The sequence below is a fragment of the Trachemys scripta genome, chromosome 15 (assembly GCF_013100865.1).
Source record: "Trachemys scripta elegans isolate TJP31775 chromosome 15, CAS_Tse_1.0, whole genome shotgun sequence".
Classification (NCBI taxonomy): domain Eukaryota; kingdom Metazoa; phylum Chordata; order Testudines; family Emydidae; genus Trachemys; species Trachemys scripta.
The window spans coordinates 10210043-10225292 of NC_048312.1; the positions used below are offsets into that span (position 1 = coordinate 10210043).

The following is a 15250-nucleotide window of genomic DNA, read 5'->3' on the forward strand; positions in this document are numbered from 1 at the left end:
TCGAACCCGGAAGTGCTCGCTGTCGACTGCGGTACTCCAGCTCGGCGAGAGGAGTACCGCGGAGTCGACGGGGGAGCCTGCCTGCCGTGTGTGGACCGAGGTAAGTTCGAACTAAGGTACTTCGAACTTCAGCTACGTTATTCACGTAGCTGAAGTTGCGTACCTTAGTTCGATTTGGGGGTTTAGTGTAGACCAAGCCTTAGTAGGTAATTACACACATCAAATACCACCCTGAGATCATGAAACACCCTGGAAATGTAGGGGATTGTTAATCCATAATACTGAGATGCAGGGATTGTAAGGGGGGGAAAAAACAACCTAAAAGAACTGTGCTTAGTTCAGAAAAGTTTCTCAGAGGTTGGGGGGAAATGGAAATGTCACTGCCATGAGCTGCCAGGGTACATTTAACACAGTGCCTAATACCAGGGGTCAGACGACTGTGCTGTTCTACCAAAAAACCTATTAGCAGCCTGCAGAAAGGCCTCTCAATCCATCCACAGAGAGGGTTAATGAGATTCCTTAATTAGGTACAATGGAGAGGGGAAGCTGGAGCTTTATATTTTAGCTCTGCGATCAAACAAGACCTTAATGCCCTCAGGGCATTGTCTTTAACAAGAAACAGTAATGTGAATAATTCTACAACCACAGCACCTAACGGGGAGAAACCAGATCCAGCCGGCTAGGAAACTGTAGACACACAGGGAGAGTTTAAAATAAGGCCTCCTGAGTCTTGCCAGACTTTAACTTCCCATGCTATCGGCATTCAGCCTATGGTGAACTTGTATTTTACTCCCTGGGCTTTGGGGCTGGTTCCCAGCAGAGGGCCACTGGCTTCATGCAAGATCCAGAGAAAATCTTTGATGGCCGAAAGCAGCCACAGCAACCACTGCCTCCTTGGCTCATGGACCCGCAGTGCCGCTGAACAGTTGGTGGAGCTGGTTGCAGAGGGGAATGGCCCAGGAGATAAATCCCCATTGCAGCTTCTGCCAGTGAGGTCCTATAGAATCCCTTGCTGAATTTAAAGCTGCCATCCCTTAGTGCTGAAGGCAGCATGGTCTACTGGATAGGGCACCAAACTGAGCATCGGGAGACCCGGATTCTATTCCTGCAACTGCCACTGACCTGCTGTGCCTTCATATCTCATTGCCTTTGTTTCCCCTCCCACCCTTTGTCTGACTTGTCTACTAGACTAAACTCATACAGCCTAGTGCCTCTTACCATGTGCACTGTGCCTAAGCTCAATGGGCCCTGATCACGGCTGAGGCCTCTAGGTGGTACCATAGTACAGATGATAAACCACAACACCACCACCATTAGCAGGGCAGTGATGATCACTCCTGTCCAGCCCCAGGGGAGGCTTCCTTGCAGGACTTCACCAGCAGGGGTGAGTCTGGCCCCCTGTCTGCACAAAACGTTATAAACAAATGATCAAATGTCAATCTCATCTGGGGAGAGAAGGCGAGTGCCTTTGGGAGTGTCCAGAGCTCAAAAGTTTGGCCTCAACATGGCAAAGCACTTAAGCCCACATGTAGCATTAACCATGTGTTTAAGCAATCAAGTCAATGGAACTACTTGCACTTCAGGACTTTGCTGCATGGGGGCCCTGGAATGCACTCCGCTATCATGGGCTCCATAAGCTTTAATAGAGCATAGAGTTTCCTTTCAGTGTTTCACCCCTCTCACTAGGAATAGGAGCCATTTTATTTAATATATGGAGATATACCTATCACATAGAACTGGCAGGGACCCTGAAAGGTCATCAAGTCCAGCCCCCTGCCAGAACCAAAGTACTGATTTTGCCCCAGAGCCCTAAGTGGCTCCCTCAAGGATTGAGCTCACAACCCTGGGTTTAAGCAGGCCAATGCTCAAACCACTGAGCTATCCCTCCCCTTCAATTGTAAAACAGTGGTTTGAAAGACCATCTACAATAGTTTATTTTCCATAGCAAACTGCTAAAGGCATTACCCGCTGGCTATGAGAAACACATTTTCCTAGAACCCTGAGGTTTTAACTCCTCTCTGACTGAGATCCTGCATTCCAACCCAGAGCCTGATTCTGAGGCACTTGGGATTTGTGACTGCTTGGGACCTTTGAAGATCATGGTGAAATCCTAGCCCTACTGAAGTCATTAGCAAAACCCCCATTGACTTCAGTGGAGTCAGGTTTTCACCCACAGTGCTCATCTTTCCATATAAGGAGATTAGAGGCAGCTGAAGCTAACTTAGTAAAGTATGGAAGGGGGTTGGAAGACATGGAATCATTTTTTGCTTTGCAATGGTATTTTGGAAGTAGAATCCAAAGGCTCATACGGAGTTAGGAAGACTAAAGGATCACGAGTAATGAAGCACCTTGACTACTAGTAGTGGAAGACTAGTGTGTTGGAGTAGGACTAGGATATTGGACTCCAGGACCTAATTCTCTTCTCTCACTGGTTTAAATCAGAAGTACCAGTAATCCCATTGCAGAGTAATGCAGTGGGAATAGAATCAGACTCAAGGGACTTATGTGAAAAAGTGAAGAGAGACCCAGTTAGTATGAGGCTCCTATGGACTGCACAAGCAAGACCTGATTCACCCCTGTGTAAGAGGGCACCACTCCACTGAAGTCAATGGAGTTACATCCTCTAACACCAGAGGCGGATATATGGGCCTAATTTTCAGCCAGACTGTTTTTCTCCCATTTCTAAGGTGGAGGGACAGTTAAGTGAAGGGATTACTGCTACATATTTCCGACAAGATATTGCCTTTCTGGATTATGAATTTGGACTGAAAATGTGTCATTTCTTAGTTGTATTTTTCTGCTATACCTGCTAAGTCTGTATATTTAAGAGTAACTGTGAATTCTTCTTTCTGCCTTTTCTCCAGGGAGGAAGTGTAGGTTATTATAATAGGTTGTCAGTGAAACAGTTCGTGTTAGTAATGCTAAGGGAATGCTGTGCAATACCTAAGTCAGTTATATGCTAATGCCTGATATTATGAGGAAAGATGTGCCAGATCCAGAGGCTATAATCTGAATACCTTCAAATTTCAGGGACAGTTTGTTTTTGCAGCCTGGTATCCTATAGTTTTGCTTATGGAATGGCTCTGTCGTAGTCCCTGGGTACTCTGGTTCTGCTAAGACCTTTCCCCGCCCAGGCCTCCACTTCTCTTTAGGTGGGATCCCACAACTGAACCACTCTGGGTTTCACCCCTCTGGTTGCAACCAAGTTACTGATGGGCTTAACACCTGCAAGAGTTTCCCTCTGAGAGCTGTGGACAGCAGCAGTATCAGTGAGACAGTAGTGCGCCTAGGAACCCCACTCATGAACCAGGACCCCATTGTGTTAGGTGCTGTACACACCAAACAAAAGGACAGTCCCTGTCTCAAAGTGCTTACAGACACAGAAGCAGCTTCTCCAGAACAAAGTATGATTTACTGTGCCCAATACGTACATAGTGCTGTACACAGAGACGTGGATCTAAAACAGAGACCTTTACTTATGCTTGGCATTCCTCTCATGCCCCGAGGTGACGTGACTTACCCTTGGTGTCCCCTGTTCTAGTCATGGGAACCAAGTTGTATCCTGGTTCAGGAGACCCTGACTCTTGGTCAGTTCGCGTCAGCCTGCAGGCTGCTCCCACTCAGTCTCTGCTGTTTCCCCCTGGCCTTTCTACCAGGAGCACCTTTGAACAGGTCAACGGCTTTTGATCTTCACATTCTCAGCCATGACCAAACAGCTCAGTCACAGAGTTGGACCTACAGAGTCACTCTTCATGGCTATGTTGTTTGTGGGGGATGCTCCTTATCCAAGCCATTTTTTAACCTTTCCTGCCTGGTTTCTTTTCACAACCTCTTTTGATCTAACTATCCATCCAGGCAGGATAATATCATCACTATAATGAGGAACATTGGATATTTATTTAAAAAAAATCATACAAACATTTTCCTGTTTCCATGGGATCCATAACTGATTGGCGCCTGATTATCTGGTTCAGATGTGAACACAACTGATCATGCAAGGTTTCTCCTATTTGGAGCTAAAAATCTCTGGAAAGTGGTACATAAGTGATCAGTACCATTGAATCCAAACCTGGATCATAGAATATTAGGGTTGGAAAAGAGCTCAGGAGGTCATCTAGTCCAATCCCCTGCTCAAAGCAGGACCAACACCAACTAAATCATCCCAGCCAGGGCTTTGTCAACCCTGGCCTTAAAAACCTCTAAGGATGGAGATTCCACCACCTCCCTAGGTATCCCATTCCAGTGCTTCACCACCCTCCTCGTGAAATAGTTTTCCTAATATCCAACCTAGACCTCCCCCACCGCAACTTGAGACCATTGCTTCTTGTTCAGTGACCTACCACCACTGAGAACAGTGGCCCTGATTCAGCTTTGAGTTCAAGCCCTGTACCTATTCCAGTTCCAATGCAAACATCATCTCATCTCTAGTTATGAGACTGTTAAAATGGGAATTCCAATGGCTACACTAAACATTTTGTATATAGTCATAGCGTGCTTTTACCCTCTGGATGTGTCTCAAGGATTCAGGAGTAGAACTGGTCTCTGATTGGATCTAAATGTCTGTGTGGGTAACAATTCTCATTCTCCAGGTCTGCGAAAGATTGTCAGAAAAGGATCAATCAAAACATTTCACAAATTTGTGTTGAAACAAATTTTAAAAAAGTCAATACAACATTTTGATATTTACAATAAATGACATTTTCAATTCAAAACTACTTTGCTCCAGTTTGATTTTTATAAAAGGTAAAAGACCCTCAAAACCAAAATGAAATGTTTCATTCGACCCAATATAAAAACCAATGTTGTTGGTCCTGATATAAAATCTTTTGACTTTTTTGGCCACCAGACTGAAAAGTTGGGTATTTGCACAGCTTTATTTGTGAGTTAATAGATTCAGTTCAGTTCCTAGTGGACGAAGTACATCAGAAAGTTATGCAATGGCAGTGTTTTATGGGTTTCACACCTGGGCAGTCCAATCCAGTCACCCCATGAAAAATAACAGCATCTCTGTAAAATACAGATTTCCGTTGCCCTGCATTTGAGCATGTGAAAGCTTAGGTGTGAAGCCTTTTGTTAGCCCTCTTTAATTTGAAAAAGGAGTTTACATAATCTGATCTGAATGCATGTAAGTTATATTTGCTTCAGCCTTGTTTTGCATTGTCTGCTGAACAGAAAATTGAAGGCTACACACTAATAGCATGTTAACAAGCAAGTATTCGTTGTGGCACCAAATGCTTTTTCTTTTTGCATTAATTGAAATTATCATTGACATAAAATACATCAGCTAATGATTTTGAACAAGCATATTTCACAATTAGAGTTGGCTAATGAAAACTAAAGGGTATAACAAATCCTTTCATGAATATTTTGACGGGGGGAGGGGGAAATCACCACTATTAGTTTTGCTTGGTTCAAACTGAAAAAAAAACCAACAAAGCACAACCACCGAACCATTTTCTGTTAGTTTAGATACTACAAATGCCATGGTGCTTGGGTTGCTAGGAATATATTTGTTGTTTGTCTAACTCACGGTTAGAGAATTTTACAGCACAGCTCTGAGGATAAAAAACTTGGGAAGTTTCACCTGTTTCAAAGTAAGGTTTAAAAATATCATATTGTTTTGCTTCAAAAGGATCCCAGATTCCACACACTCTGAGATGTTTTAACTTCTAAACCATTCCAGAGTTTTGTTCTCGTAGAGGGTCAGAAATAGACTCCAAGCCTCGCTAACCTGTAGCATGATTCCCTGCAGTGCTCTTTAAAAGCTCTTTTGATGTAATGTCTATAAATAACTTCAAGCAGAATATATTTAAAAAACAGCATTGTCCATTAATGTTCTAGACACCTTACCTAAGGCACTTCTCGTCACTGCTGTCCCCACACAGCAAATGCATTTCTAGGGTACTTGATGCCAGTTTATCAGTCAAATTATTGCATCCCACAGTCTGATCTACACTTAGTGATGTCTGTAGACTAGTTTTATGACCGATGACAGAATCCAGAGCTCTAGATGTGATCAGATATGTAGTTCATCCAACTGCAAAGACTGAACAGTTATTTATTATGGTTTGCACAACATCAGAAGTGTGGTTGGGCCAAACAAAAATCGACAGGTGCCTGCCCCAAGGAGATTACAGTTCAAATCAAATGTAAAACAGCAATGATGACAATAACCAAAGGGCTGGGGGGGGAGGGGGAGAATCGGTAATAAGTAATGAAAGATTATGAGATAGGACCTTTGTACCCATGCATAATTTATAATCCGTCACTACCCAGTACTTGTGGAAAACAGATACACAACATAGATTTCTTCTGCTCTAATCTGAGGATATAAATATTTAGACCTGGACCTTGCTAAGCACCCAATTACTCAAAAACCTCAACTCCCCTTTGGAGTTAGCAATTCAAAATCCCTTTAACAAGTTCGGGTTCTTTCTGGTGAATGCACAGACTAGTGAATGTAATGAAAGCCAGCCTGACTGCTAAACTGCTAGAATGGAAATAAGGATAAGTTTGAATTCCTTCGTACTTCACAGTGCTTAAATGAAGACAAATGTTATGCCATAATAGGGAATCTAGTTGGCAATAATTAGTTTGACTAAGTCTAGAAGGAAATGAGTTTACTCTAAATCAAATTATCTCAAAGTAATTTAGATTGGATTTTTCAACTCCTATTGAATTTCGGCACTTAAACTTCCTTAGACTCCTTTGTAACTCTAGTAGGAGCATTAAGGCTGAGATTTTCATAGAGTGCAGGGTGATTCACTACTCTGAATGTACTATAAATAGCTTTCACCATGATATCAGGAATCAGAATGTATCTTAAACAGGAGGCATTTATTAGAGAAATCACTACAATTACAGGCACAAACAATAAGGCTTCCACACAGCTCGAGTTCCAGCTTACCAGGGACCCTGCACTGCCTGGACTTGTACCCAATGTATGAGACATCTAGTGGCTGGCTAATATATAACAAATCATTACAGCTTTTGCTTCTGCAGCACTGGACTCAAGACCATAGTGGAAATTAATTTCACGGCCTTATTATAGTCATTTGACGGTATCATAGATCCTATTGTCTTGAAGGAAAACTAAATATTCCCTGATAGTCCCAGGCTGAGAGTGGTCTGGAACTGTGAACCCCAAATCAGTGTCAGGTCAAACACAAATGTCACTGATCTGGCCTGCCTGGCAAGAGGCCAGGGCACAATAGAACTTGGATCCAACGGTGGAGGATGGGGCACTGTGATAGAGGCAGGTCCCAGCTGACCTCTCTTGCCTCCAATGTTTGAATTTAACCCACTGCTGTGTTATGCTTTATGAGGGGTGATCTGAGAACCCCATAATTCATAGCACAATAGAATGCTAGTTTGAGACACAAGGGGAAGCAGGCTAAGCACCGAGACTGCCAGGCCCACCAGCCAACTGCACCATGAAGCGGTGGCAGTGATGCTCCCAAACGCCCTATCTGAAGAAGAGATTATCCCCATCCCCTTGGGAGCTAGAAATGGTGATGGTGAGTGAGTTAGTAGACAAAGCATAAGTCACCACGCCCAGACCATCCTTGGAGGCCCCCTTTACTCTCCTTCCTCTGACAGGCCTTTTCTCCACAATCCAATCTTGTCCTACAAAATTCTAAGCTGCATAGAATTTGCTGCTGTGTTCCAGTACAATTTGGGACTAAAGTTCAGTGACAATCAGATCTTCTGAGAATGCCATTTCATCACTGCATGTCTCTTTTGTGGGATCAACATGCGACCTGCTCAGCTGGGGCATGTATGTCTGTGATAAAGTGGGAGCCTGGCAGACAACCAGCACTTAAGTTCACAGGCTTCAAGTTGCTTGTTCACCTGACTTTGCCAGCCACTCAAAGATGTGCCTTTCATGCATTCTTATCAATTAAACCCTAATCTACTACCTGCATAAAATGGCTGCTAATCTAAAAAGATCTCCTTTGATCGACACCCAGACCCCAGATATTTTGTTGCCAAAAGTACATTTCAAGAGTTTTGCAAACAACCAGTAATGCTGAAAAAGGATATTGAGAATGCAGTATTTAAAACAATGATGGTGTCAGCCATGTGTGTAGTAGATTTAATCCATCCAGGGATTACTAGCACATTTGTGGAAACAGGCATCTAAGGACTGAACTGTGTTAAAAAGAAATTCTTAATATCATTCTGCAAAGGATATGATCTGTTAAAAAGATTATTTGAAATAAGACGGCACACCCAAAGCCATCTTTACAGTATCATTTAAGAGATTAAACAGAGCTGGAGTGTGGGCTGAGATTCCCCCTCCCAGCAGTAGAGTATCTGATAGCCTTGAGGGATTCTCTCATACAGTTCATCAATTCTTATCATATTTAATCCAGATACTTCTGAGAACGCACTGCAGAGAAAACTGGAACCAATTTAGCAGATAAATTCCCAAAGTAGGTAACCAACCCCCCTCCAAACCAAAGAAACCCACAAATTGGACTGTCAATTTCAAATAATCTAAAACAATATCAAAGTCCCATTATGTATCATGTCACAGAACTTGTTTTAACTGCATGCCTCTCAAACTTTGAGCAAAGTGGACTTTCTCATGAGGAACCATGAGATCTCATGGCACGAGATGACTCATGATTTTGGAGCGTATAAGACAAATGGGACAGATTTGTTCCCAGTGATTCGGTCATCAGGCAGCAGTAAATCTTCTTGGTGTGGAGCACAATGAAACAAGCTGTTTACAACTTCACCAGGGGCCTGGAATCATGTGAAATAACCACAAAACTTAGGTAGGTTAGCCCTGTCTGGATATTGGTGAGACCTGGATGCTTGAGGTCATAGACTGATCTAGCCCGTCTCCTAGGATGGCTTTGGCACAGTTACCCCTGTAGGTACAGAAGTGGGGGTACAGAGAAAAGTGCATGTCCCCGTGCCCATGGGAGGAACCAGGCCCAATGTTTTATTATAATGAACAGTAGATACTATCTGTTGGAGAGGTTTGATCAAAAAATACTCTGTCCTCCCTGGAGAGAAGTAGATCAGAAAGAAGAACTGGCCCCAAATTTGAATCATCCCCTAAACCAAGTCAAACCTGAGCTTTTCCTCAAGTCCTGACTGATTTCAATCAGACTCCCACTTAACTTATTCTGAAATACTCATACTCTTTTGCAACTTCCCTTTACTTCCCGGGTTACTCAGCAGCAAGCAACACACACCTGCATGTCAGGGGGCCTGATTATCATCAACAGTAAAGGAGATCCTGAATAGGCCCGTGGTGATACTGGATAGGTGGGAATCCTCTATCCACCCTCCTGCTGCAGTCCTTTTACTTAAAAGGAAATTCATGTTGGTGATGACCCCACTTGACTGGGAACCTCCAGAATAAACTGAGCTAATCCGTGCAATGGGTTTAACCCAGAAATATCAGTTATAAACTCTATATACAGAAAATAACTCTAATCTAAGAGTGTAACGTACCTTTACTTCACAACTCTGGGTACGTCCACACTACCTGCCAGATCGGCGGGTAGCGATCGATCTATCGGGGATCAATTTATCGCATCTCGTCTAGACGCGATAAATCAATCCCCGAACCCGCTCTCTGTCGACTCCGGAACTCCACCAGGGCAAGAGGCAGAAGCGGAATCGATGGGGTAGCCACGGCTGTCGATCCCACGCCATGAGGACGGGAGGTAAGTCAATCTAAGACACGTCGACTTCAGCTACGCTATTCTCGTAGCTGAAGTTGTGTATCTTAGATCGATTCCCCCCTCCCGCCCCCAGTGTAGACCAGGCCTCAGAAAAACAGGATATAACAGATTAAGACTAATTAAAATGCCACAACCACTTCAAGTCAGTAGGGGGAGCTTGAATAAAATCAATTAATAAATGGCATTCACGGTAGTAAAGGAATGTAACCAACTTACATTTGCACCACCACAACCAGTTACCACACCCCTGAGTGTGCGCTCCTTTTAATTCCAGAATTCTAGATGCTACCATGGGTGGACATGAAAACCTTGAAGCCTGGGACTCTGCTGGTCTGGTGAAGTAGTTCAAGTCAATGAGGGGTAGAACGATTCTAACTTGGGAATCAATCCAAGCTGTGAAAAAGGGAGTTGTTATAGCCAGAAGTCAGTAACTCTGGATGCTGGCTAGACAACAAGACCACTTCTCTTCTCAGACTCAAGGAAACCACATAAAGTCTCTTTGCTATCCCCTTTCCCTGGAAAGCACTTTCCCAAACAAAAGACTTGTTACTCCCACTGCTTTCACTGCATGCCAACTTCAATCAGTTCTGGTCACAGCAACAGCCTTTGCCCCGGCTCCCATGAAGCCCAGCAATAGCCTTCTTGGCTCCCTGCGTGGTCAACGCATCAACAGTTTCTGGCTTTCTATCTACAATTTAGTAGTAGCTCCTAGCTTAGACATAGCTCCACAAAGCAACCCCCATCCCCTGACCAGGGGACCAGTAACAGCTCTTGAATCAAAACAGGGGATGGCACCAGCAGGCTAGCGTCCCGTTTGGATGAGCTCAGAGAAGACTTCCAGCCACTCAGCAGCTACTTTTTTTCTTTGCATTAGCCACCCCACCCCCCCACACACAAAAAAAAATTAAGCCCACCACATATTGCCTCTGCCTCCAAAATGAGGCTCCTCTCACACCTGGAGGTGGAAGTCTCTCTCTTCCCCCAGGCATCATGGGAGTTGTAGTCTCCAAGGCCAAATTGCAGCACTTAGGGTCTTCCCAACCAGAACACCCCAATTAAGTTCAGAGGCCCTCAAACAGGGGGTGCCTACATCTTTCTTCCCCTCCTTTCCCCTCACAGCAGAGTCTGGCAGCTCCTGTCAGACCCCAGGTGCTGGTGAATACAAACTATGGGCTATATAGCCCCAGAGTATGCAAAGGCTGGACAAAGCAGTGGCTGCGGTTGAGCAGAGGCTGCCAGAACTTGCAATGAGATCTTCAGATGCATCAGAGGAACTCTCCCCAGAAGGGTTGTGTCGGGGGGACCACAAAGTGGAAGGAATCAGAGTGGTTCTGCAGGATCAGGGAGTACTAGAAAACCTCAGAAAAATGGGATCAGATAAGCTTTTGTTCTTCCAGCATCTGTCCATGCATCTAGATTCTTCTGTGGCTGCCCATCTCTGCAATACGTGAGTGCTATCTCAGCAATAGCTCTAAACCTTTTGAAGTTTGGTTATCACATATTAACAAGGCAGAACCAAATAATAAAACCCAGCATTAGCTGTGTCATTGTACAAGTGGGCTCTGAAAAACATTTATGGCCACTTTATAGCCCCTAGCATCTCCTTATTCATCAATATCTCCCTGAAATGTAACAGTTTTAATTAAGGTCTCAACCTCTATTCCTTGCTTTCATCATGTCTCTCAATCCATTACTTAAAACTGAGTCCAGTTCTCATCCTTCAAAGACTTGATCCACAGGTCCTAAAGGAGATTCAATCACAAGGGAAGCAAAGGGAACAATCAAATATTGTATCCTCATATTAAAACTCAAGAGGAAAGCTTTTCACACACATTTCGTTAAAAGTCTGTTGCTGTAGAGCAAGGAAATAATTTACACAGACCTAGGAAAGTATAGCTTTTTTCCAAGCCTATTCCTTACTAAAAAGCAACGTTAAAAAGCGTGTTAGAGTTGCAAGGTAAAGTACTAAAATATCATGAAATGCAACTCTTAGATTGCTTGAGCAGTCTTAACTCTGCCCCTTGTACACATGCATTATGATACAGCCACATTCCATGATAACACGATATTCATTATAAAGGACCATTGCCACATTTACCAGCTTGGGCACTGGGGTCACGGTTCAGCAAAGTACCTAAGCATATGAGCCGCCCCAATGACACCAGTAGCACTGCTCATATATTTAAAATTAAGCACTGTAATTGCATCAGCATCTGCCTGCCGCAAGCGTCCCCTCTTTGGCCGACACGTACCTTCTATCACAGTTTTGAGTGGAGCAGCACCCACATCCTGCAAGCGCCCCCTTTCTCCAGCCAATGGTTCTCTTGGCAGGGCTTCGGAGGCTCAGCCCCCCCCTTCCAGGATATACAGTCTCGAGTTCTTTTCTCGGGCCCGGTATGAGGCCATAGCTCTAAGGCATCCTCCCAGAGGCAGTGCCTTCTTCAACAACCCAACTGGGGCCCATCTCGATACCCTCAGTTGGTGTCCTTTTCAGCAGCCCCCCCCCCCCCAGTCTCAGTCTGCAACCAGACCAGCCCTTGCCCATCACAGTAGCCTTACCTGGTCTAGCCAGGTTCTGGGCTCAGTCCTCTTGGCTAAACCTGCCCACACTGACCTGTCCATGGTCCTGCTGCTCTTTAGCCAGCCAGGCACCTGGTCTACATCAGTGTTCCCTGCGCTCAGTTCTGCCTGCAGTGAGAGGCCCACAGTCCTGCTGCTCTTCTATACAGCCAGGCACACGGTCCTCCGTCTTTGAGCTCAGGCAGTAAACATGGTCTACCTCTGCTGCTCCCTTTTATCTGGTCCTTTCGGCTTCTGATTGGTCACTCCAGCAGCTCCTCTGATTGGCTGATCCCCTGCAGCCACTCTAGGCTGCCTGGAGGACTTCTCAACTGCTCTATTCTGAAGCGGGGTGAGGCAGGGCTTGCAGACCTAGTCCACCCCATCACAAGCACCTACACTTAAGTAATTTGCTGAATTAGAGCCTGAAGGAGCCATGGATCCTGCAGAAAAAAGGAGTAATTGATCATGAAAATAAAGAGAAGGTCACAATTTATCTTCTATTCCACATGTGTCAAACTCAAGGCCCGCGGGCCACATCCGGCCCGCCATACAATTATATCCGGCCCGCGAAATCGTTTTATATATCTGTTTTTAATGGCCCTGTGATATGACGCCCCAATAACACACACTACAAATCCCATGATGCAGTGCAATTGCCGCCAACGGCAAGCCGCGGTTCAAGTTCGCGGTCTGTTGATGTATACAACGCTAATATCAAATCAAAGCTAGACCCCAACAATGGCCAAGAGAAAAATTGATTCTGAAAACCGAGGCTTTCAAAGCCGGTGGGAGAATGAGTATATGTTTACTGAAATTGCAGGTAAACCAGTGTGTCTCCTTTGCGGGAGTAATATCGCTGTAATGAAGGAGTATAACCTAAGACGGCACTACGAGACGAAACATGAGAACAAATTCAAAAACCTGAGCGCAGGACAGAAGCTACAAAAGGTAGAGGAGTTGAAGAAGAATTTGACATCCCAGCAGACGTTTTTCACCAAAGCAAAATCACAAAGTGAAGCTGCTGTGAAAGCAAGTTTCATTGTGGCCGAAGAGATCGCCAAATCAGGACGGCCGTTTACCGAGGGGGAATTCGTAAAGAATTGTATGATGAAAGTGTGCGACGTCCTTTGTCCAGATAAAACGCGAGCGTTTGCAAATGTAAGCCTCAGCAGAAACACTGTTGCTAATCGGGTTTGTGAGATGGCGACTGATTTGAAAACACAGTTGATTGAAAGAGCAAAAGATTTTGTTGCATACTCCCTTGCCGTGGATGAAACTACTGACGCGACTGACACTGCACAGCTGGCGATATTTATCCGTGGTGTGGATTCCAATTTGTGCGTAACAGAGGAAATACTGGACATTAAATCGATGCACGGGACAACGAAAGGAGAAGACATCTTTGGAAATGTATTTCAAAGTGTAACCGACATGAAACTGCCGTGGGAAAAACTCGTTGGACTTACAACAGATGGCGCACCTGCTATGTGTGGTGAAAAAAATGGACTGGTGGGAAGGATGCGCTCAAAGATGCGGGAGGAGAACTGTGCTGGTGAGTTTACAGTGTATCACTGCATCATACACCAGGAATCGCTGAGTGCTAAAGTCCTAAAAATGGATCATGTGATGAACACTGTAACACAAACCGTCAACTTTATCAGAGCCCACGGTTTAAATCACCGCCAATTCCAGTCTTTTCTGCGGGAAATAGATAGCGAGTTTGGCGATATGCCATATCATACGGAGGTCCGGTGGCTAAGTCGGGGAAAAGTTCTCAAAAGACACTTTGAGCTGCGAGAGGAAATCTGCCAGTTCATGGACAGTAAGGGGAAAGACTGCACAGTTCTGCGGGATGAAAAGTGGAAATGTGAGTTGGCGTTCCTGGCTGACATAACGTCGCATCTTAGCGCTTTAAACCTTCAACTCCAGGGACGGGAGCACATAATAACCGATATGCATGATGCAGTGAAGGCATTTCAAGTGAAGCTGCGCTTATGGGAGACACAAATGCACCAATGCAACCTGTCTCACTTTCCCTGTTGCCAAGTAATACGGAACCAAGAAAGTGCCACAGTTTTCCCAAATGCCACCTTTGCTGAAAAACTCAGCGCGCTGCGCACTGAGTTCGCACGGCACTTCAGTGACTTTGAGGCACAGAAAAGTAACTTCGAGCTGCTTCGCAACCCATTTGCAGTCGATGTGGAAACCGCACCTGTAGAAATGCAGATGGAGCTGATAGAACTGCAATGTAACGGGACACTGAAGGCAAAGTACGACACTGCGGGGCCAGCACAGTTCACTCGCTTCATTCCTGAAGCGATGCCGCAGCTCCGCCAACATGCGGCTCGAATCCTGTCCATGTTTGGCAGCACATATCTGTGCGAGCAGCTGTTCTCTGTGATGAAAATTAACAAAACGTCACACAGGAGTCGCCTCACTGATGAACACCTGCAATCGATCCTGAGAATCTTCACAACACAGAACCTAACCCCAAACATAAACGAACTTGTTGCAAAGAAAAGACTCCAAGTATCAGGCTCTGACTAAATAGGACAAGAAAATGGAATGTTATGATTTGTTATGATTATACTTTTGCTTTAAATTCAATTTTTTATTTATATTTTCAGATTTTTTAATATTCCAGCATGTACAGATTTTGAATGTATTGTATTGACAGGATATTTTTTTATGAAGAGCAAAATATTTTAAGTTGAAATGTATTTATTTTGGAATGATATCCTGTATTTTGGTTCATATTAATGGTTAAAAAAACATAAATATTTAGTCTGTTAAATAAATGGTTATACTGTTCGGCCCGTGAGTTTTGAGTTTTGGCCCCCTGTGCAATTGAGTTTGACACCCCTGTTCTATTCCATGGGAAATTCCGTGAGTTCAATTTTTTTCCTTCCAAAATTGAATTTAAAAAATGTTGAAATTTCCCAGAGGATAAAATTCTAAAAGTTTTGGACAACCAAAATGTTTTG

General features: G+C 44.3%; 1 protein-coding gene across 1 annotated transcript; it reads left to right on the forward strand.

Moving 5' to 3' along the window:
- The first annotated feature begins 12768 nt into the window (after positions 1-12768).
- LOC117888300 (general transcription factor II-I repeat domain-containing protein 2A-like) lies at positions 12769-15025 on the forward strand. The gene has a single exon (XM_034791570.1). The coding sequence runs from the start codon at positions 13005-13007 to the stop codon at positions 14811-14813; it is 1809 nt and encodes a 602-aa protein (XP_034647461.1). The 5' UTR covers positions 12769-13004; the 3' UTR covers positions 14814-15025.
- Positions 15026-15250: the final 225 nt, after the last annotated feature.

Bases quoted from the DNA above. Each gene is read 5' to 3' on its own strand.
- LOC117888300 (XM_034791570.1), top strand. From the start codon at position 13,005: ATGGCCAAGAGAAAAATTGATTCTGAAAACCGAGGCTTTCAAAGCCGG.